General features: G+C 52.8%; 1 protein-coding gene across 1 annotated transcript; it reads right to left on the bottom strand.

Moving 5' to 3' along the window:
- Positions 1-486: 486 nt before the first annotated feature.
- LOC142596503 (AP-4 complex accessory subunit RUSC2-like) lies at positions 487-23475 on the bottom strand. Its single transcript, XM_075725630.1, has 11 exons — positions 21504-23475; positions 13092-13880; positions 12370-12570; positions 10989-11132; positions 8634-8710; positions 6438-6612; positions 5365-5470; positions 4277-4323; positions 1758-2721; positions 962-1123; positions 487-667 (listed from the first exon to the last, which is right to left on the bottom strand). The coding sequence occupies exons 1-11, from the start codon at positions 23473-23475 to the stop codon at positions 487-489; spliced, it is 4818 nt and encodes a 1605-aa protein (XP_075581745.1).
- Positions 23476-23934: the final 459 nt, after the last annotated feature.

The raw sequence follows: 23934 nt of genomic DNA, 5'->3' as shown, positions 1-23934 counted from the left end.
TTGCAGAGACCTTGCCAACACACAGTGCTCCCACCCCTGTGGCTGATGATGCCAGGGATGTTGAAGGCTGCAGACTGCACTGCCACCCCTGGGGAGGGGACAGCCAGCATCCTGCACCCTCCAGTGTGAAACTGAGCCATGCAGCGGGGCAGCACTGCCCTGGCAGGGACTGCTTGGGTTCCTGCTATGTACGAGTCCATGGACTATGGGTGCTGGAGATGGCATGGGGTGCAGGGGGCTCAGATAGTCCCTGGTGTGGTTGCATGCATGGCGATGCCTGGCAATATGAGGTGCAGCTTGCAGAAGGCCCCAGGGGCCAAGTCAGCCTTTGGCAGCTGCAGGAGGAGCAAGAAGGAACCACCTATGGTTACTGTATTCTGTAATGGTAAGAAACTAGCAAGAAGCTGTGTCTGTTCTTCTGGCAGGGTGGGCTTCCCCAGACAAGCCTCAGCAGCCCATGGTACTGTGCTTGGCCTCCCAGCCATGTCAATAGTCCTTGTCTTCCGGGTGGGTGACATACACGATGGGCACCAGTCCCTTCTCAGAGCCAAGGCTGCACTGCAGCCAGTCACCGTCCATCTTGGAGATGACCTGCAGGATGTCCCCCTTGTTGAAGCTCAGCTGTCCTGCCTCGGTGGCAATGTGATGGCAAAGAGCTTTCACCTCACTGCAGGCAGAGGGAGGGGAGGAAGGGTTAACTTGCCACAGCACACTCACCCCACTGAAGCCCAGGGACCACCTCGGGCACAGAGGATCGAGGAAAACACCCTCTGCCTCCCTCCCCAGCCAGGCTCTCAGCTGCCCCCCAGCTCCCCATTGCCTGCAGATTGCAGAGTTGGGGTGGAAGGATGTACAAGCTGTGTCACTGCCCTGAACCGTCCCCTGGTCCATGAGTACAAAGGGGGCCAGGTGAACTGCAACAGGCAGCACCGTGCCAAACCCAACCCACCACACCGCTCACCAGGGAGGGTGGGCAGACAGCCCTGAGGCTGGCCACGCCTCAGGAGGCACTTCAGGTGGCTCTGGCCGGAGGGGCTCTGCTTCTTGCCACATGCTTGCCCCGACCGTCTGGGCCACCAGCTGGAACATGGACTTGTCCAAGCTCAGCCAGCCGGAGGGCAACCTGCAAGAAGGAGATAGAAGCAGGTAGTGGCAGGAAAGCATACCTGGGGGCAAGGAGCAGCTGCTCTCATGGCAAGGTCATGTCTTAGAGGTCTGGCTCCATGCACAAAGTGCACTGTGGTCCCCAGGCTGTCTCCTGGCGGGGAGAGCTCAGCATCCTCCAGACACACCATGGCCTAGACTGGGAAGGACATTTCCAGTGGCCATAGAAGAAGGGTGCAGATGGAGAGGCAATGTGGGGAGGGCCCAGTTACATGGGGCAACTTCATGTCTCCTCCTCACTCGTTGTGAGCAACAGGGATGGCTCCATGTTTTGCTCTCACTTACGTGTTTTTGGGAGGGATGAGGTGATGATGGAGGCGGTGCAGCAGGGGCCCTTCCTGCAGAGAGGGGGCTTAGGAGAGGAGGCAGCAACAGAGCTCAGGCAGAAGACTGAGCAAGGGTACGAGCTGAGGAGGGAAATAGTGGTGTGGGCGGGCAGGCAGGCAGGGCTGGGCAGGGGTGACAGACCTCTCCGTTCACACACTGCCTCTGATGTACCATCATGGTGTAGCCCAGTGGTTGGCTATTGACCTGACTTTCACCTGCACTGCTGCAACCCCAGGTTAACTAGCCCTCCCCAGCCCCATCCCTACCTGTTAGGCTGCCTGGGTTCTTTTTGCACCTTCCTGGACCCAAAAAAGTGTCCCCACTTGATGGGCTGGCTGCCCTTTGATGCACTGATGCTGCTCTCCTCTTGGGGGGCTGCTGCTGCTACTCCCACTCTTTGCTGAGTCCCAATCTCCTTTTCCTTGCTGCGCTTCAGCTCTGTAAGCACTGAGTCTGGGGGGCTGCCCATCCAGAAGGGCCAGCTCCATTCCTTCACCTCTTCGCCAACCGGTACCTGCTGGGGCTTTTCCAAGGGCTCTTCCACAGCTTCAGGACTTGGCTTGCTGGCAGTCTTGGGCCTCTCCTCCAAGGTACCCTCAGCCTCTGCACCCTCCACCACCCCTTCACGGGGGGGTGGTGCCTTGCAGGTCTCCACTGACCTGGGCACAGCATTCAAAGCTGCCGCCTTCTCATAGCGGATGAACTTCGAGCCTTCGGCCGAGCCCTCAATGTAAATCTGAGAGCTCTGCATGAGCTGGTACCACCAGCCCGCCTGCTTGTCCTTCTTCCCCTCCCACATACTTTCGCGCACCTTCCTTCGCTCTTCCTCCCTGCTGCCATCTCCGCAGGAGGCCCCCACCCCCTTGACCCTCTCACTCGCAGCTTGCTGGGTGCTGTGGCCTGGTGAGATGTCATCATCTCTGGCACCCACTTTGCATGCTTCAGGGGCAGTGCTGCAGCCGTAAGGATCCTCACTGCTGCCCCGCATCCGCATCAGCTGCAAGGTGGAGTGTGTGGAAAGCAGCAGGTCCTGCTTCACACGCAGCAGCTCCTTTTGCTGCTGCTGCTCTTTGCCCATCTGCATCAGGTGGTGCTCAAAAAGGAGGTCTAGGTTGAAGGGTAGCAAGGAGAGAGGCTGGAGCAGGAGCAGGAGCTCCTCGAAAAGAGGTTGGCACACACTATGAGAAAGGCACAAAAAGCCTACTGGCTGGTAGTGTGCCAGGATGATATCTGTAGGGCAAGAGACATTTAATTAGATGAGAGGCCCTTGCCACCTTTGTCAAACCACCAAGAAGCTGCTGAAGCTATGGGGAAAGGAGTTGGACACTAGTTTTTGGTCACAGCTGTGGCTGCAGTGTGAGGCTCAGCACTGGGTCAGGGAGCACCAGATGTTCTGTGAGCTCTGGGCAAACTGGCCCAGGTCTTGCTTCCAGTCACGCCTGCAGCCAGGACCTGCTTGTCAGACTATCCACCAGGATGACCTCTGCTACAAATGCCATGGGAGTAGGGTGCAAATAAAGAGCATCAAAGAGGGTTGGCACACATTAAGATTCTCTTCCCCACCTCCTGGAGATGAACAAGGAGCTGCAGATCTGGCCAGTACCAGTCCCCTGGAGAGAGAGAGGTGTTGGGGACAGCTGAATACAGTCTTTCCAGGGATCTGGCTGGGCTGAACTGTGGATCCTAACTAAATGAACTAACATTTCTACCTACGGCATTCATCCTTCACTTAATTTGACCACATCTGCAGTGCCCCCCCCGCCCCAGGGAGAGAGTTGGGAACAGGATTTGTGGCCGTTTGGCCCCAGTGAGATAACAAACTTACACCATAGACAGGACTTGGACCTTATCTCCAACCCCTTTGCCTAGCCTTCTGCATCCTGACAGCCCTAGCTATTGCTCACACTTCCAGCTCTTAATGATGGCTTGAAACAGATGGTTGTCTTCTGCTCCAGAAAAACAGGGTGCTTTCTCTTGCCACACTGCTCAGTACAAAGGCAAGTCTATTTTCCTGTCTGCTCCAGAGAGAAGTGCTGACTGCACACACAGACCCAAGAAATGTCTGCTGTCAGCCCCCAAACCTGCCAGAAGATACTGGGCTGGACTTCTTGGAGTGCATGGGGCCCTGGGCCGAGCACAGGCTGAGCCAGCAGCACTCTCAGGGGATCCAGCAGGTCAAGGGTGTCTGTCTCACTGTGCACTTAGCACTTAGTCATGCTGTTTCTAAGCATCTGGCAGCTTGGTCATTGCTGCTGGGTTATCTGTACACTCCAGAAACATTTCTGGTTGAAAAAACAGATACACCCAGTAAAATCTGCTTTTAATTTGTCAGGAGGTTTTCCTTTCCATTTCCCATGCCTGTAGGGTTTCAGCTAAGTATTCACACCTCCAGCCATATGAAGATCTCAGGCACTGGGCAGGGAATGCAGAAATTTGGGGAGGGTTAGATCTGGTCTCCTGCAGGTAGATTGAGGGATCTGCATTGGAGGTGATAACCTTGAGTACTAGCTGCAGCTGGGAAGGACATGGCTGGCCAGGCTCTCCACAGCTCAGGTGGAGGGAGCTGCATGGAGCTTTGACTTCCACCTCGCTCCCTTTAGCTGAGCAGCCCTCCAGCAACACATACACTGGGACTGTGTATAGTCTAGTCCTTCAGCTCAGAGCAGAGGGGAGCAGCCTAGGCTGAGAGACCAACAAGAGACACACGTGCCTCAAAGCTTAGATCTGCGCTCTACATTGTGCAGAATTTGGCCCCCACTGCAGCCCACATCCCTCAGGCTCTTACCTTCATGGTTGTAGAGGTGGTTGAACCAGAACTCCAAGGACTGGATACTGCAGGAAGGGAAAGCAAGCAGGGAAAGAAAGAAAAAGTGAAAATCAATTCACCCCCTTCATCCTAGCTGTTCTACAAGAAGTGTGGCTGGAAAAGGGCATTTACACAGCATAGCCCTGTGAACCTCAAGACCTAGCTCACTCCCATCAGCATGCACTGACCACAGCCACCCAGCCTGTCACAGAGCCAGTTTACTTTACATGAGGCATTGTGCAACTGTAACCCCTAACAACCATGTTTCCAGCAAGTTTCCTCACCATTTAGCTCCTATGTCCTTGGCAGAGCTTAGCTTTGCTGAGAAGGGCTCATGTGAAAGAGGTAAATCATCTACAAACATGAGACCATTGCTGCAGGCTTGGCCCAAAATATGCTGGCATCCTGTGCCAGCAGGGGAGAGCTGGGCCATCCTGGGTGGGGAGAGCAGTCTTGCTCCTGCTTGTAAGGGTCCCCCAACATTTGGAGATCTTGGGGACTCTGTTGCCACTGTCAGAGCTCTTGCTGACCACTGGAGAGGAGCAGTGAAATACTATCCTAACAGCACTCATCCCTTTACCGTGGCTGCCTTCTGTTTAACACAGAGTGTAGTGTGCACACTCCTTATCCAATCTGGAAGGGTCAGCCTTGAGTCCTGAACCAGGGCAATTTCTCCTTCAGAGCCTCATGCACTGGGATTCACTGCAGCTCCAATGATTTAAGCAGGGATTTTCAGGAGTAATTTATGCATATGTTATGTCTGTCCCTATATGAACCCTGACAGACAGACTCTTCCCACCTAATGTTTTGGGGCTAAAACAAGCTGACAATGTTCTTCAGTGGGCTACAGCCAGCCCTTCTCAGTTCTGGCCTGGTAGGGGTAGGTTTTGATCCTTCTGGAGTTCCCTGAGGCTCACAGCTTCTTCCTTCCCTCACCTACAGCTGGGGAGTGGCTTCCCAGGTTTCTTAAGTCTTTCATTGGCAACTGTGCCTGTCTGCAGTCAAGGTCCGGCACCTGCTGCCAGCCCTGGACAGTGACATGCAGTCAGCCCAGGGAGCCTGCTTACTTGAGGAGGCCAAAGATGAATGCATTGAACCTCATGGTGTGGTTGGTGAGCTCTGTGTACTGGCTGATCTTGCTATAGAGGCTGTGCAGCAACTTGGTAGAGGGGCCTATGGAAAGAAGCGAAATATTGAGATTAGTTGTGGTCAGCAAAGCCAAAACGGCATCACGGGAAGGAGCAACAAGGCAAAGACAGAAGTTGGCTGGGTGCCCATGCCCGTACGTGCATTGCCCCTCCGCCAATCATCAAGATGAGCTCACTCCATCCCAACAGTTAGACTTCACAAGGGGTGAAGTTGTGGTCTGTCCCAGACTGCCACTCCAAAACTTTGGGAGAGTTTCAATGGATGGAAAGTACCCCAGGGACCTGTCTCCCACACTTCAGGGACAATCATGGCCCTCAGCTCAGAATCAGCAGGTAAACAGAATATTATGGTGGGTGGTTATAATTTGGGGTGTCTGCAATCACAGAGATAACCCCAGAGCTGGAGATTTGCCACGAACAGGCTAGGAGGCTTCCCAGCCCTGGATGTAAGCTCTTCATGATGCAGAAATCAGTGTGGCCCTGCCATCTGTAACCTCAGAAAGGAGTTCTCCTGGATGGTAGCCACTGCCACAATCCAGGGTGCAGACTGGTGCTAGCAGAGGGTGTAGGTGATGTGGGCATGCTTGAGCCAAGTGAGCTGTGTGTGCAAATTTTCTTACAGACCAGGCTAGAGCACAGCTCTGCCTTATACAGTAGCTATGCAGGGCTAAAGATGAAGGTCTAGAGACACCCTGGAAACTTAGAGGAGGGAAAAGGGAATTCTTTTAGGGCTTTTTTCTTTCTTTTTTTTTATTGCTAGGGGCTGTTATAGAAGAATTTAGAAATTGCAGGGAAAATGAGAATAAATATTTGGACAGAATAGAGCAGTGGCTCTCCCACCTTGCAAGAGAAGGTCAAAGTGCACCTTGTTCTGTGCAGGGAGCCAGGTATTATTCTGCATCCCCATACTTATAGTCAACCTTCCCCAGCACCTCCCAGCCACAACACAGGAGTACCGCAGAGCAATGGGCATCACTGTAAACCCTCCATACCTAGCTGGGTGGATGCCTCCACCATGCTCCAGGGGACATTCCTCCTCTGGCCAATGATCATGTCCAGGACATAAGCCTTGAGCCCATCACTCAGGATGTCCCGGACAGCAGGGCACAGGTATTTCAGGATGAGATGCCCCACGTTGGGGCTCACGGAGCTATTCCCAAGTTTGGCCTAAGGGAGAACAGGCAACAGGGAGAGGGTTGCTCTACAAGGTACAGATGCATGTGAACAGTCCAGTCCCACTTGCCTACTACAAACACCCAGCAGGCAATATCCAGGCTACGATGATGCTCAGCAGCTCCTTGAACAGGCAGGCTCTTCCCCTTTACCCCTGCTGCCTCATACACCAATTCTGGGTTGCTCCCTGCAAGGTCTGCCCCAGGCTGGGATGAGGCAACAGCTTGGGAAGAGAATATCCCAGCTTGAGAAGAGGATATCCCAGTTAGAAGGGATGCCCAGTTCTCCCTATGGGTATAACAAGGCTGTCCTGCTTGAGGAAGAGAGTAAGGGCTTTTTCTGCTGCTGTAGATTTTCTTGTTGCTATTTTTGAAGTAGGAAGCAGCAAGCGACATAAGAACTTCCAGTACCGAGGGGTTAAGGAACACTTAACTCAGTGACATGCCGAGCTATAATTCCTAGGGATTACTATAAATAAACAGGGCGAGGGCAAAATGGATGGACAGAGTCCAGGTTGAGGTAAGGAAGCATGTAAGAGCCCAGCATCAGCAGAGCAGGGACATATTCTGCTGCATACAGTCCTTGAGTTGCCAAGGGGTCTATCCAAAGGGGTCAGCCTTGCACATCATGTCGGTGGTCCCAGGCAGTTGTATCCAGGGCACAGATTTTACCAGCTGAGCTGGAATTACACTGGCCAGTTGGCATGGGTCCACAAAGGTCCTGAACTGAGACTGAACTTCTGGGTCAGGAATAATCCCACCAGATCCATTGAGCATGGGAGCATCAGGGACAGGTGCTGCCTTTTGACAGGTGAATGCTCAGCCCTTGGCACACTGATGCATAATGAAACCCCAGATCAAAACCACAGTGTTGTCTGGCAAGTAAAGTAATGGGGGAATGTTGCGATTATTCCCCAAACCAACACTGCAAGAACAGGAAATTCACAGCGAAGCTTTCAAAAGCTGTGGAAATCCAAACAGCTCTGGTTATGCTGCACAGCAATCTCTGCATCAGCAACAATTGTAATTAGGGGCAAATTACCCTGGGCTCTGAGATAAGATTGAATGGGCTTGGAATCTGTCCCAGTCAGGTTTCATCTTGGGGATGGCACTCCAGGGCAGTTGTCATGTCCAAACAGTGTCACATTGCTGCCCCAGAGTCCCTGTGACTGAAGCAGAGCATTCAGCTCTGAGGCGGCACCACAAAGATGCTGAGTGTCATAGGACTGCAAACACTGGCTGGTACAAACAGAAGTGAGTTTGCTCTGCCTGTGTTATTCCAGAAATGGGAGATGAGGGCAGCACAGGCCAAAGACATCCAGCCCCATGGGCAACCTAGATGAACTCTGAAGCTAGTGGGTTCATGGTAAGGGCTATAGGGGAAGCCCAACTGCCCCAGATGGGCAATGACTGATGCACTTTTTTATCATTACAGAGCCCTGTGAGACATCAAGGGACTGGGGACACTGCACTGTGCCCTGGCGTCAGTACCAGAACAGAATCACTGGATGGGTGGAGGAGGGAAACACAGCTCTCCACTATATGAGAAAAAAGAGCTGGTGTACTGCATCAGACCAGGAGTCCAGTTAGCCTGATATTCTTTCTTATAAAGAGCCATGAGTAAGTACACAAGAAAGAGTCAAACCAGAGCAAACATATAATACTTCCCCTTAATACTCTCCCAGCCTACAACTACTTTCAACGCAGAGACTACCTAAGCTGGACATGATTCCTATGTGTTTGGTAGACTCAATGAATTTCCCTGTATTTTTCTGATCTTCCCTTAAATCCACATAACCTTTTAGCACCCCCAGCATCATACAGCAAGAATTGTCACAGATTTACTCTCATCTGCTGCATGATGTATCATCGCCTTTGTTTCTTTTGTTCTTGGTACTACTAGCTTCATTGGATACCCTGTAGCTTTTTAACTGGAAGAGAATGGAGAGGCAATCTTTCTCCATCCTCTCCATGTCACTCATGATGTTGAGAAGCCATACTGAAAGCAAGACTTACCTTCACACCTGGATCCCTGCTGGTTCCAAAGTGAGCCACAATCAGGTCAACAGCAATGTTGATTGCCTTCACCAGACCTAGAGGGAAAGACAGAGACAGAGAGCTGCCTGAGGGGCTTCTAGGAAAGACCCTGACCAAACACTTCATGACTAAATCAGGCAGGGGCATTTCAAGCCCATGTTAACACACATGCCCTCTCTGGTGTGGTGGGTTGACCCTGGCTGGATGCCAAGTGCCCACCAAAGCTGCTCTATCACTCCCCTTCTCAACTGGACAGGGGAGAGAAAATATAATGAAAAAGCTCATGGGTCGAGATAAGGACAGGGAGATCACTCAGCAATTACTGTCACGGGCAAAACAGACTCGACTTGGGGAAAATCAGTTTAATTTATTGCCAATCAAAACTGAGTAGGATAATGAGAAATAAAAAACAAATCTTAAAACACCTTCCCCCCACCCCTCCCTTCTGCCCAGGCTCAACTTCAGTCCCAATTTTCTCTACCTCCTCCCCCCAAGCGGCGCAGGGGTACAGGGAATAGGGGTTGTGGTCAGTTCATCACATGTTGTCTCTGCTGCTCCTTCCTCCTCAGAGGAGGGCTCCTCACAGTCTTCCCCTGCTCCAGCATGGGGTCCCTCCCATGGGAGACAGTCCTCCATGACCTTCTCCAACATGGGTCCTTCCCATGGGCTGCAGTTCTTCACAAACTGCTCCAGCGTGGGACCCTTCCATGGGGTGCAGTCCTTCAGAAGCAGACTGCTCCAGCGTGGGTCCCAAGTCCTGCCAGCAAACCTGCTCCAGCGTGGGCTCCTCTCTCTCTCCATGGGTCCACAGGCCCTGCCGGGAGCCTGCTCCAGCACGGGCTTCCCACAGGGTCACAGCCTCCTTTGGGCGCATCCACCTGCTCTGGCGCGGGGTCCTCCATGGGCTGCAGGTGGATATCTGCTCCACCGTGGACCTCCATGGGCTGCAGGGGGACAGCCTGCCTCACCATGGTCTTCACCACACACTGCAGGGGAATCTCTGCTCTGGTGCCTGGAGGACCTCTTCCCCCTCCTTCTTCACTGACCTTGGTGTCTGCATAGTGGTTCCTCTCACATATTCTCACTCCTCACTCCAGCTGCAGTTTGTGTTCCGTTGGGTTTTTTTTCCCCCTTCTTAAATATGTTATCACAGAGGCGCTACTGCTAGCCACGATTGGCTCGGCCTTGGCTAGCAGCAGGTCTGTCTTGGAGCCGGCTGGCATTGGCTCTATCAGCCATAGGGGAAGCTTCTAGCATCTTCTCACAGAAGCCACCCCTGTATCCCCCCCACTACCAAAACCTTGCCACGCAAACCCAATACATCTGGTGACATGATCAGCTCATGTCAGCTCTCTGTCAAAATCATGCAGAACCCCCCCTAACTCCTCACCAAATCTGTCCCTGCTGGCTCCAACACTCATGTATCAGCCCAACAGTATGACAACCTTTAGAAGTGGCTGAAGCATAAGACACCCTGTCAATGTTCCCAAGGGTCATGGACCATCACCTCCATGCACCATTCCTTGAGGGAGCAGAGGCGGGGTCTGAGACAATGAGTCTTTTGCTGCTTTTATCTTACAGGGTGGCAGGGCTTCTGCCCTGCATTTGGCAAGCTATGTAATGACTTTCAGTAACAAGCTAGTGGTGGGTAATCTGACATCTGCATCAGTATGATGCAAGAACAGAAGTGGAATAGAGGGGAAGGCTGCCATCTGGTAATCACCAACACATAGTTGGCAAAGGCATAGGAACCTTTCTGCACATCCCTTGCCTCTGACATGATTACCGAGGCAGCTGTCAACAACCCAGTCCCCAAGCTTGCCTCTACCATGGGTCTCAGCCATATCTTGTCCTGCTTGGAATCCTTTCTCCCGCCCTTTTACATAAATGCTTTACCATGTAGGACCCAACAGACCTTTTACCTAAATTACAAAATCTCAGGCTAGCACATCTGCAACATCACACAGATTCACAGGTCCACCCTTGTATACTGAGACAGGGGTGGCAGCATGACCTGCCTTAGGGTCATACTCGTGTGCCTGCCTGCTCTCTCTGCCCTTTCTTGTGGACTTAAGATCCTTTCTAATCATACTTCCTGGGACAAGCAGCTCAAACATACTCCATAGCATGTGGCATGGTGCAGAGAACACAAGAACCTGCCATGGAAACAGCCATCAGTCCAGGGGGACGTGTAGTTATGATGCTACAGTAGAGAAGGGCAGGGAAAGAAACCGTTATGTCTACAGAGATGAGAAGAGACAGAGAGAAGCACTATTTGTCTTATGCTGCGCTATGCCACACCCTCCTCCACTGTCACGAGACACACAGACTCACCCTTCTTCTGCAGCAGGTCAATGGAGATGGACTCTGTGTTGCCATCTGGGGAGAGGCAGAACTCAGCGGGGGGTTTCTCTGCTAGTGAGAAGTAGTCAGGGAAGAAGTCAGTGTAGGTAAGCTGGAGTTGCCTCATAGACTGCCCTGCAGGGCCAAGACAGGGAGGAGAAGGATCAGCCCCAAGCCCTTATACCAAAGCCTCTCCCACATTGTTTGCTTTTCCCAGAAGCAACCTGCACCAGCAGGGGTCTTCACACCAGCCTGTCCAAGACAGCAAGGCTACAGGCTTGTTACTCTTCCAGCAATGGTTTGCAACATGAGCCTGTAGAGTTCAACCCCACAGCCCACCCAACATCTAGCTCCAGCTTGACTGGGGGCCCATGGGCACTGGAAGATGCTGTGGGAGGTTCACCCTCGTGAGCTGGTGCTAAGGAAAACCTCACTGCACCAGACTCCCAGAGCTGCTGTGTGGATAGGCCCAGCAAGTGGGGTCAAAAATAGAGCACAGAGAGAATCCCTACTTGTCACTCGCAGGCATCCACAGGGAACAAACTACATGCCTTCTGCTTGTCCCCTGGGATGGTCTCTATTTTCAAGGGGTGACTTTTGCAGGAGCAATTTCATGTGCTCCATTTCTATCTGGTTGATTCCCCAGCTCTGGGCTAGGCATCTTCCCATGAAGGAGGGATGAAGAAACTGTTTGGGTTGGCAGTGAGGTGTAGAGCTTTGGGGAATTCACTCCATGACTTGAGGCTGGCCTCAAGAATGCTCTCCCTCCCACAGACAGACCCCTCTGCTCCTCCTGGAGGACTCAAAGGTTCAGCCAAAAGCAGCCTGCCACTCTCAGCCCTTCCTACATAGGTTCTGGAGCACAGAGAAGACCTTAAGGGCAGAGAATGGAGAAGACAGAGCTCCATGGAGCCCTACAGTGTTGCCAGCTACCCCATGAGAGCTACAGCCCAGCACCTAGCATGCTCCCAGGGTTGGGGCAGATGGGCAGACACCGTGGGACACAGACATGAGATTTCCAAGGGGCACAACTCCTGTATGAGACATGAACTACAAGCTGGACACAGTCCAGGAGCACTTACTGAGGTCTGAACCAGCTCTCGGGCCATTCACTTTCCCCTTCAATCCAGCCCAGAGCTGGACTTGACTGCTCTCACCTTGTGGAGAAGAAGGGAGGCTCCACACAGAGTGTACCCATCAGTGAGGCAATTTTCACCTTTGTCTTGTACCCCTCAGTTCCACTGTGAGCAAATGCATCATCCCTTGCGCTCAGAGCAGGAAGAGCAGTGATGAGGCTAGGCGTAGCTGGGATACTGAACCTGAGCCCCAAGGTCAACTCCCAAGACCCCCCCAGCAGAAAGGTGGTGCGCACCATTCAGCTTGCAGTGGAAATGGCTGGTGTTGAGAGTGCCAGGGAGCTCAACGATGGGGTTCCCCTGGTTCAGCCGGGGCTCTTGCTGCCTCCTGTCTAGGCTGCCTGCTAAGCCGGGCAGCCCCGAAATGTGGTCCAGACCCAGGGGGTTCCTCCGCCTGTACTCCCACCACTTCAGTGCTTGCAGGGAGAGGTGGTTTGCTAGAACGGTGCAGGCAGTGAGCACCAGACGGGAGGATGTGAGCAGAAGGGAGAACATGGAGGGGAAATGGGGAGAGAGAGGATGAGAAAGAGGAAGGACAAAGAGAGACAGCAAGTTAGTTAAAAGTCCAGCAGCGTTTCAGGATGTTAGCATACATACATGAAGGGAGGTGGAGGCCACAGCCTGGCAGAGCAGGGCAGGAGCCTGGGTGGCCTCATGGCTGTGGGCAAAGAGGGAGCAGGTTTGGGGTGCAAGCACCTGGTGTGGGGTGCTGTAATATCAGCAGCCCCATGCTGCCCTCTCCAGAGACACAGTGTAGAAGTCAGGACTGGATGGACATGCTCTTAGCATACGACTTTCTTTTGCAGGCAGAGTGATGATGGGGGCTGTTGGGTGCTGCAGTACCCAGATGCAATTTTGCCCCAGGCTGCAGCTATAAGTGAGGGTGGTACTGTAGGGAGCAGTAGCCAGAGAGCTGAAGATGTTCCAGACTAGCACGTCCTGGCAGATGGGAACCTACCATTGAGGGGCTGTATTCCCATGCTGCTCAGGGGACCAGAGCTGCTGGTCTCATTGCCACTCCTCCAGTGGGGATCTGCATGGCCTCCCACTCTGCTCACGGGCATACTGTCCACCAAGAGGGGCAGGAAGGACCCACTGTGGAGTCGGTACTCAGAGAGCGGTGGGCTTGGCTCCAGCAATGCCTCCTTCTTGGGAACAGGCTTGGGGTTCTCCTTTTGCCTCAGGGCATCAGCTTTGGTGGCTTGGGAGGGCTGCATGGCACTGACAGCAGGGGAAGACCTCATGGGAAGCAGGCTGGCAGAGATGGGGCAGGATCTGCTCCTGGGAGGCTGACTCTCTCCAGCCCTCTCTGCAGTGGGTGAGGAAGAGGAGTCCATGCTTTGAAAGGAAGGCACGTTGCATCGCACAGGAGAGTAACTCCCCAGGGGGGACGGACGGGTTGTCTCGGGGGCAGGCTTCTTCATGCAGCCATCATTGCAGGAGGCAGATCCATCCACTGAGCATTGGGTCAGGAGCATGCTGTGGGCTTGGCTCCCCGCTGCTGCTGACTGCTCTGCCGAGGTGGCTGAGGCTGAGGACTGGGAACTGAAGGAGATCTGCTGGCTGGCAGGCCAGTTGCTGGACAAGCTGTAGAGTTGGGAAAGGCTGGAGGCAAAATGGCTGTGCAGAGCACGGGCCTTGGGTGGCTTGCTGAAAAGGTGCTGGAAAACAAAGGGCTGGATGGGCAGAGTCGTGGGACGCTGGTCCTTGCTGTAGCGTACCACAGGTTTGCTGTCTGTGCCACCACCTTCGGGGAGAGAAAGGGGGACAGAGCGTGAGGATGGGCAGAGGGACAATCATCGTCAGCCTGGCAGATCACAGGCTCTGAGGGCAGGGACCCTGCTCTCATCTGCAGGAAGAGGATGAGCTAGAGGCCAGTGACACAAGCAGAGTGGTTCAGTCTGAACCAGTTACACACATCATGAGCTGGCAGGGTAAAGACATGTAGAATCATAGAATCACAGAATCGTTTAGGTTGGAAAAGACCTTTAAGATCATCCAGTCCAACCATTAACCTAACATTACCAAGTCCACAGTAAACCAATTAAGGGTAGACTAGACTAAACCATGTCCCAAAGTGCCACGTCTACCCGTTTTTTGAACGCTTCCAGGGATGATGACTCCACCACCTCTCTGGGCAGCCAGTGTTGCATGGGGTTGTTGTGAACGAAGTGCAGGACCCGGCACTTGGCCTTGTTAAACCTCATACAGTTGGCCTCGGCCCATCGGTCCAGCCTGTCCAGGTCCCTCTGCAAGGCCATCCTACCCTCCAGCAGATCGACACTCCCACCCAGTTTGGTGTCGTCTGCAAACTTACTGAGGGTGCACTCAATCCCCTCATCCAGATCATCAATAAAGATATTAAACAAGGCTGGCCCCAAAACTGAGCCCTGGGGAATACCGCTCGTGACTGGCCGCCAGCTGGACTTAACTCCATTCACCACTACTCTCTGGGCTCGGCCACCCAACCAGTTTTTTACCCAGCGAAGAGTACGCCCATCCAAGCCATGAGCCGCCAGCTTCCTTAGGAGAATATTATGGGAGACTGTGTCAAAGGCTTTAATGAAGTCCAGGTAAATGACGTCCACAGCCTTTCCTTCATCCACCAGGTGGGTCACCAGGTCATAGAAGGAGATCAGGTTGGTCAAGCAGGACGTGCCTTTCATGAAGGCATGCTGGCTGGGCCCGATCCCCTGGCTGATCTGCACTTGCCTGTTGAGTTCACTCAAGATGAACCACTCCATAATCTTCCCTGGCACCAAGGTCAGGCTGACAGGCCTGTAGTTCCCCGGGTCCTCCTTCCAGCCCTTCTTGTAGATGGGCATCACGTTGGCAAGCCTCCAGTCATCAGGGACCTCCCCTGTTAACCAGGACTGCTGATAGATGATGGAAAGTGGCTTGGAAAGCTCCTCTGCCAGTTCCCTCAGTACTCTCGGGTGGATCCCATCTGGCCCCATAGACTTGTGAGCATCCAGGTGGCGTAGCAGGTCATTAACTGCTTCCTCCTGGATTATGGGGGATCCATTCTGCTCCCTGTCCCTGTCTCCCAGCTCAGGGGGCTGAATACCCTGGGGATGACTCTTCTGGCTATTAAACACAGAGGCAAAGAAGGCATTAAGTACCTCAGCCTTTTCCTCATCCTCGGTGACAATGTTCCCCCCCACATCCAGCAAAGGATGGAGATTCTCCTTGGCTCTCTTTTTGTTGTTGATATACTTATAAAAGCATTTTTTATTATCTCTTACAACAGTGGCCAGATTGAGTTCTAGCTGGGCTTTTGTCTTTCTAATTTCCTCCCTGCATGACCTACACAAGATCCCTGTACTCCTCCTGAGTTGCCTGCCCCTTCTTCCAAAGGCGGTAGACTCTCCTTTTTTCCCCCGAGTCCCAGCAAAAGCTCCCTATTCAGCCAGGCCGGTCGTCTTCCCCGCTGGTTCGTCTTACGGCACATGGGGACAGCCCACTCCTGCACCCTTAAGACTTCCTTCTTGAAGAACACCCAGCCTTCCTGGACCCCTTTGCCTTTCAGGACTGCCTCCCAAGGGACTTTCCCAACTAGCGTCCTGAACAGGCCAAAGTCTGCCCTCCGGAAGTCCATGGTAACAGTTTTGCTGCCCCTCGTCCTTACTTCGCCAAGAATCAAGAACTCTATCATATCATGGCCTCCGACCACGACATCTCCCACCAGTCCTTCTCTGTTTGTAAACAGCAGGTCAAGCGAGGCACCTCCCCTGGTAGGCTCGCTTACCAGCTGCGTCAGGAATTTATCCTCCACACACTCTAGGAACTTCCGAGACTGTTGCCTCTCTGCTGTGTTGTATTTCCAGCAGATGTCCGGCAAGTTGAAGTCCCCCACAAGAACAAGGGCTGGCGATTGCGAGACTTCTGCCAGCCGCTTGTAGAACGCTTCATCTATCTCTACATCCTGGTTGGGTGGTCTATAGCAGACTACCAACAGGACATCTGCCTTGCTGGCCTTGCCCCTCAACCTTACCCATAAGCACTCGACCTTATCATTACCGCTGTCGAGCTCTATACACTCCCTAACATACAGAGCCACCCCACCTCCTCTCTTTCCCTGCCTATCCCTTCTGAAGAGCTTATAGCCATCCAGTGCAGCACTCCAGTCATGAGAGTCGTCCCACCACGTCTCTGTGATGGCGACTATGTCATAGCCATCCTGCTGCACAAGGGCTTCCAGCTCCTCCTGTTTGTTGCCCATGCTGCGTGCATTGGTGTACATGCACTTGAGATGGGCTATCGATTTCACCCCGAACGTTTCCATGCCACCCCTGGGCTCCTCTCTAGTGAGCCTGTTTATATCCCCTTCCCCCTTCAAACCTAGTTTAAAGCCCTCTCAATGAGCCCTGCCAACTCATGAGCGAGAATCCTTTTCCCCTTTGGAGACAGCTGATCTCCATCAGCCACCAGCAGGCCCAGTGCCTTGTAAACCTCCCCATGATCAAAAAAACCCAAATTCCACCGATGGCACCAGTCTCTGAGCCACCTGTTAATCAGGTGAGTTTTCCCATTCCTTTCAGCATTCTTCCCTGCCATTGACGGGATAGAGGAAAACACTACCTGCACTCCCGATCCTGCGACCAATCGCCCCAGTGCCCTGAAGTCCCTCTTGATCGCTTTAGGACTTCTTTCTGTAATGTCATCACTGCCAACCTGTACAACCAGCAACGGGTAATAATCGGAGGGCCTTATGAAATCAGGGAGTTTCATAGTAACATCCCTAACACGGGCCCCAGGGAGGCAGCAGACTTCCCTGTGGGATGGGTCCGGGCGGCAGATTGGGCCCTCAGTTCCCCGCAGGAGGGAATCGCCCACCACAATTACCCTCCTTTTTTTCTTAACAGGGGCAGTCACAATCCATGGGGGTGACTGACTGGCCCTCAGCAACCCCCTGGCTGGACCTTCACCTTCCTCCCCACTTGCCTGGCCCTCAACTTCCAGAGCCCCATATCTGTCATGTAAGGGCAGCTGGGAAGGTGAGGGAGGCCGGGAGGGGATTCGCCTGCCTCCCCGGGCAGGGACCTGTTTCCATTCCCCGCCGTCTCTTGGATCCCCTCCTTCTGCTTGCTGGCAAGAGGGTAGGGGATCCTCCACTCCTTGTGGGGCCTCCGCCTGCTGCCTTGGCCCCAGGGACGGTAGGGTGTTGCTCCACCAGTCTATTTCCCTCTCGCACTCCCTGATACTCCTCAGCCTTTGCACCTCCTCCTTCAGCTCTGCCACCAGGCTGAGGAGATCATCTACCTGGTCACACCGAAGAAAGGTAATTAATAATTAATTTCATGTTTCCTGGCTTGGTGGCTGGATTATTTTTTAATGAAAGTAAAAACTAGGAATCATTAAGGTTGGAAAGGACCTCTAACATCATCAGTCCAACCATCAACCCAACACCACCATGCCCACTAAACCATGTCCCTAAGTGCCACGTCTACCCATTTTTTGAACACTTCCAGGGATGGTGACTCCACCACCTCTCTGGGCAGCCTGTTCCAATGCTTGACTACCCTTTCCGTGAAGAAATTTTTCCTGATATCCAATCTAAACCTCGCCCGGCACAGCTTGAGGCCATTTCCTCTCGTCCTATTGCTACTTACTTGGGAGAAGAGACCAACACCCACCTCGCTACAACCTCCTTTCAGGTAGTTGTAGAGAGCGATAAGGTCACCCCTCAGCCTCCTCTTCTCTAGGCTAAACAATCCCAGTTCCCTCAGCCGCTCCTCATAAGACTTGTGCTTATGAGGACTTGTTCTCCAGACCCTTCACCAGCTTTGTTGCCCCTGTCTGGACAGGATCCAGCAACTCAGTGTCCTAAGAGATTCGATGGGAAGAGGTTATAATAACCAAAGTGAAAGTTAGGAGGGTTCTCAGCTGTGGTCAAGGATCATCTTCAGCAAGACTGAATTCATGAGAAAAAGTCTCTTCACTGTGGTGGATGAAAGGAGGATGAATCCACTGGCTGAAAGCTGGTACTAAGCATATTCCACTTAGAAACCCCGCCCCTTGACTATGTTTTTAACAGCCAGGTGGATTAGCTACTGGATCATAGAATCACAGAACCATAGAATCATGGAATTATAGAAACCCGCCCTGGTTTCGGCTCGGATAGAGTTAAGTTTCTTCCTAGTAGCAAGCACAGTGTTGTGTTTTGGATTTAACATGAGAAGAATGTTGATAACACACTGATGTTTTAGTTGTTGCTAAGTACTGCTTATGCTAGTCAAGGACTTTTCAGCTTCCCATGCTCTGCCATGCTTTGTATATTATTATTATTATTATTATATTATTATTATCATTACTATTTTACTTTATTTCAATTATTAAACTGTTCTTATCTCAACCCAGGAGTGTTTCTCACTCTTACTCTTCCGATTCTCTCCCCCATCCCACTGGGGCAGGGGGAGTGAGCGAGTGGCTGCCTGGTGCTTAGTTGCTGGCTGGGGCTAAACTACGACACACCCACAGGTCCTTTTCTGCCCGGCAGCTTTCCAGCCACTCTACCCCAAGCCTGTAGCGTTGCATGGGGTTCTTGTGACCCAAGTGCAGGACCCGGCACTTGGCCTTGTTAAGCCTCATACAGTTGGCCGCGGCCCATCGGTCCAGCCTGTCCAGGTCCCTCTGCAGGGCCATCCTACCCTCGAGCAGATTGACACTCCCACCCAGTTTGGTGTCATCTACAAACTTAGTGAGGGTGCACTCAATCCCCTCATCCAGATCATTGATAAAGATATTAAACAGTACTGGCCCCAAAACTGAGCCTTGGGGAACGCCACTCGTGACTGGTCACCAACTGGATTTAACTCCATTCACCACAAGTCTCTGGGCTCGGCCACCCAGCCAGGTTGATCAGGGCATGATCCCCTGGTTGACCTGCACATGCCTGTTGAGCGCACTCAAGATGAACCGCTCCATAATCTTCCCCGGCACCGAGGTCAGGCTGACAGGCCTGTAGTTCCCTGGGTCCTCCTTCCGGCCCTTCTTGTGGATGGGTGTCACATTGGCAAGCCTCCAGTCATCAGGGACCTCCCCTGTTAACCAGGACTGCTGATAGATGATGGAAAGTGGCTTGGCAAGCTCCTCTGCCAGCTCCCTCAGTACTCTCAGGTGGATCCCATCCACCCCCATAGTCTTGTGGCCCCAAATGCAGAGTTTCCAGCTGTTGACAGCTGTCTGGAAGAGTAGGGCGCTGCACTGGGGGCTTTTCTCTCCTGGTAGGGTCACCAGATTCCCATCCCTTCCCCATCTCTTGTTCCCAGGATAGCACAAGCCATGGCCCATGGCCCCAAGCGCCTGCCCTCAGCCTGCCTCCATCCAGGCAGTGCCACAAAGACACGGCCCAATGCACTGTGGTATGGCAAGATTTCTTATCCCAACTCACCCAGCTGAGCACAAGCATTACATGCAATAGCACCACAGCTCTGCATCCCACATCGCACTCAGTGCTGTCAGAAAGGCTGCTTGCTTCCCCTTCTCCCTCCCTCCTCTTTCTCTTGTAACTGTTTCCCCCTCTGAGCACACAGCTCCCTTCCTCCCCCTGCCTGTACCAGACCCAAGCAGGATGTTCCTGAACTGAATCAGGCCCACAGCAGAAGAGCTTCCAACCCTGGAAAAGGCAGGTCCACTTCAGCAAATGACTAACAGGGATTTCCTAAGGGTATGTGCTGGGCTGATCTCCTATGCGTGCATGCCTGCAGCTCCTGGTGGGGCCACAGTATCCTGAGGGACACAGATGAAGCATGACACGCTGTGCACACAGTGCACAACACACATAGCATTGGATGCACACATGGGGCTGGCTGGGATCCCTGATCACCACTCCACATCCCAGCGTGGCGTGGCAGCTTCTGGCTTGCCTTCCCCACCACTCCTCCAGCCCACAGCATATCCTGGGACAAAGGACCCATCCTAAGCAGAGCCCCGGTGTTACTTGCTGCCTGTGGGGTGTGCCAGGCCTCACTCCCTATAGCTAGCCTTTAGCAGGGCTTGCTTTCCCTCTAGTCCCTTCTCAGACCCTCTAGGCTTGCATGCTGCTCTCAGCTAGCACGAGGCAGCTCTGCCTCTATCTCCAGCTGCAGGCAGGAGCTTTCCACACAGCGCTAATGCCTGCCTTGCTGTCACAGTGCAGAGGAAGGGACCACAGCAGGGGGTGCAGGAACTGCTGGGATATATTGCCCTGAGAGCTCCTGTCTGCCCCCTCCTCCCACTCCCTGAGCAGCTCTTGCTCCTTCCAAACAATCCCTCTTCAAACCAAGAGGGCTGCTCCCACGGCTGCCTTCTCCCAGCAGACCTGCCTTCCCTGCCATCCCACACCCAGTGCACATTCAAGGCTCAATAAACAAACAGGACAATACACAAAAAACTCTTGCTCCAAAGGCCAAAATCTCTCCCACACCTGCCATGGCAATGAATTACATGTTCTTCCTATCTCCTGCCAGAAATTTTCAGGACATTAAATGGAGACAGTCAGGTCCTTGGCATGTTAGGGGCTATCTACCACAGCAGTCTGGTCAGAGCCCCATTTTAGACAGGCTCTTACTTTTGAAACAGGTACAAGAACTGTCTAGGGCAGAGATGGAGGTCTCCTGCCATGCTGGAGAAATGGCCGTACCTCTGATGAGGCTGTCACACAGCTTCCTCACCAGGACATGTAACAGCAATATCAAGGTGGAAAGCAATTCATGTATTCCTGCAGAGGGAGCTGGGACAATTACCCTCCAGAGGAACATTTGCTGCAATCCAATGCACTGTGGAGGATATGGCCAGGATATTCCAGCAGAGACACACAGCTTCTCTAATCTCTGCAGGACTCATGTTGTAAGTCCTGGCAGAGACTGTGTGAGTTCCCTGATCCTGCACTGAGAGGAGACTGCTGGCTATGCCTCTTCCTGCCCCACCTCTGCCCCATGTAGCTCCAAAGAAGAAAGGCTAAAAACTCCTCAATGGTTCCCTTCCCTTCGTCTGTTGGGAACATGGCTCTGCTGAGCATCTTCAAATCTCTGTCTTGGGAGCTAAAGGCAGGTGGTTCTCATGGACTAGGGGAGTACAGTGCCCTGGAAGGGAGACAGTCCTCCAAGCTGCACAGACTCTAAGTGCTAATGCCATGTCCTCCCTTACACGATATGAGAGGTTTGCACAAAACCTCAAAAGGCTTTAGAAATACAAGGACAAGACACTTGCACTGATCTGGGTCTGAAATAAGCACAGCAGGGCTTTGTCCCAAGGAGTGGTATACCAGGAAACAAACTACACAGGCACTGGTCTCCCATTGCCATGCAGGTTCCTCTGCTGCTCCCCTCATGTCCCAAAAAGCAGCCTTTCTTTTTACTTCTCCATTCTGCCTAGTTTGGCTCCTTACCGTCTGCTCGGGCTCTAACATCTCTTTGTCTGTGGCCACTGGCAGAGCTACCTGAGAAGCTGGCATCTGCCTCCATCAGCAGGGAGAGAGAGGCTTGCTCACCTGCCCCATGCCCACTGGGGATGGTCTCACTGGAGCCTGAGTCTTTGGTGGAACACAAAGCCTGGCTGTCCCCAAAAGTGTGATTCAAACAGAAGCCCTTGCAGCTCCGGTTCAGGCTGTGGATAAAGGGCATGGGTGGAAGACTCTGGCTGCAGCAAGCTCTTTCTTCAAGGAAAGTTGGGCAATCTCGCTGTGTCTCAGGGACAGGGGAGAACTCCAAGGAGGAATCGCCACTGGACCGGAGTGGTGGGGAGGTGCCGTTCTTTTTCCTGCCTTTAGCCAGTTCAGCAAAAGATGTCACTCGCTTTGGGGGGCAACTCTGGATAGGTATTGCTGGACTTTCACTCAGCTTGACCGGACAGCTCACCATACGCTCCAAAGAGCCCAGCCTGCTGCTAGGACTCCTGTCCAGGTTCTGATCATAGCTCCTGGAGCGCTGCCGGCTTGTGTTGAGGTTAGGTGGTGACACATTCACATAGACCTGACCCTCAATCATGTTCTGGGTGGCTTCTCCCTTTGCCTCCTCTTCACTGCACTCCACATTGCTTTCTTCTTGTCTCAGGTCAGGCCTTCTAAACAGATAGTATTCAGTGGGCTGGGCTGGGCTACCTTTGGTATGGTCTTCTGAGCAGCTAGTTATGGAAGATCCTGCCGGGCTGGGGGATGACTGGGAAGACAAGTCACACGTGACTAACTTATAATAATTCTGAGTAGCCACAACAAGCCGCGCTTGGCTCTGGAAGCAGGCAGTGAGATCTGAGCTCTCTGAAGTGCAAGGCTCACGGTGGAGGTGGTAGGAGTTACAGTTAGCATCAAGGACAGGTGAGGAGGAGTGCTGACACCCACACATCTTCCCTGAACTCTCTGGGTGATGTGACTCACAAGACATCTTGGATTCTGTGGGTGATGAATGCAAATCCAGGTAAAAAGCTCCTGTGTCTGAGTGGCTGCAGAAGGAAGAGTCATAGGACAGGTTGGCTGAATTCAGGTTAGATTGAGAATGGCCATTCATTTTGTTGTAGAGAGCACTGAAGTTCACCAGCACCCCATCAGAGCTGTTGCAGGAAGAGTCACTTATGTAGCCCATCTGTTGGTCAGTCACTTCAGACTGACTTGATGAACTGTAGCAGTGACAGTGCTGGAGCTCTGAGCTGGAACAGCTGCATGTCCGTCTCGGCAGGGCATCCTGATTCCTCAGCGATTCACCTGTGTTCTGGTTCCACTCCTGGTTGCCACCATCGAAAGAGAATCTGGAGGAGCTGCCACAATGGCAGCTGCATTCATCCAGCTCCATGCGTTCTGAGGCCTGGTGGCACTGGTTCGCATTGTTCCTCTTCTGGACATTGTCACTGCTGATTTTGTCCTCTTGCCCGTCTACCACACCGGACCGGCTGGCCATGTTCCAGGATTTCACAATGTGGTTGGAGTCATGGAGGTGGAAAGGGGGCAAGGCCAGCTCGTGCAGATGAAAGGGAGATTTTCCAGCCACAACGGAGTTGTGAAGGTGGAAAGATTTTTGACCCAAGTCATCCCCAAAGATGCTGAGGTCTTTACCCTCATTCAGCAGGAAAGGGTTGTGTTGCTTACTGACACTATGGACAATCAAGTCCCTCGCTTTGTCGCCTTTGTTGTCTGAGGCCTCTGCTGAGGTTTCGGAGGCCTGGAGAAAGCTGCTGTACACCAAGGAGTCAGTTTGTGAAAGGCCTCTGTCCGTAAGGGCAGAGGTCTGTGTAATGCCTAGCTCTGGCTGGCAGAAGGGGTTGGTCTTTTTGCTCACGGAGCAGCACTGTCTATCAGGGACCTGGCAATGCACCAGGGGAATGTGATGGACAATCAGTGTCTCGCCAGTCAGTTTGGGTGAACTATCCATGGTGAGGAATGCTCTTCAGGACATCAGTTAAGCTGGTGCTACCCATGGACAGGTAGGGGTGCGCATGAGAGGCTGGGAGGACACTTCTCATGGGGGAATTCAGATACCTAGAGAGAGACAAAAACACAAAGGAAGTCACCTCTCAGGAAAGGCAGTGACTATTTAAAGCATCCTTTGTTTGACTGAAGACTTCATGACCTAAGCAGACTGGTCCTTGTCAGCACAAGTACCTGAGCACAAGGTCCCGAGTTCTCCTTCTTCAGGAAAAGCACCACAATATAAGACAAACACATCCCCCCTCCCTGCAGACTCCTGGGACAACACTTGTGCTTCCAACTGACCCCTCTCAAACTTATCTGAAGTGAGTAATTGATTTCACTCAAGTGGCCAAAGGGCTGCACAAGCTTTGGGCCAAATGAAGACCTCACTGCTGATGGCACTGTACTCTCACAGGAAAAC

Source organism: Pelecanus crispus, chromosome W, assembly GCF_030463565.1.
Source record: "Pelecanus crispus isolate bPelCri1 chromosome W, bPelCri1.pri, whole genome shotgun sequence".
Taxonomy (NCBI): Eukaryota; Metazoa; Chordata; class Aves; order Pelecaniformes; family Pelecanidae; genus Pelecanus; species Pelecanus crispus.
The sequence above is the reverse complement of the archived record's forward strand: the minus strand, read 5'-3'. Positions and strand labels throughout refer to the sequence as shown.

Coding starts and splice junctions, on each gene's coding strand:
- LOC142596503 (XM_075725630.1), bottom strand. CDS start 23,475: ATGGATAGTTCACCCAAACTGACTGGCGAGACACTGATTGTCCATCAC. Junction 2,722..4,276: donor CCACCTCTACAACCATGAAG/GTAAGAGCCTGA, acceptor CTTGCCCTACAG/ATATCATCCTGGCACACTAC. Junction 668..961: donor CTGTCTGCCCACCCTCCCTG/GTGAGCGGTGTG, acceptor CTCTGCCTGCAG/TGAGGTGAAAGCTCTTTGCC.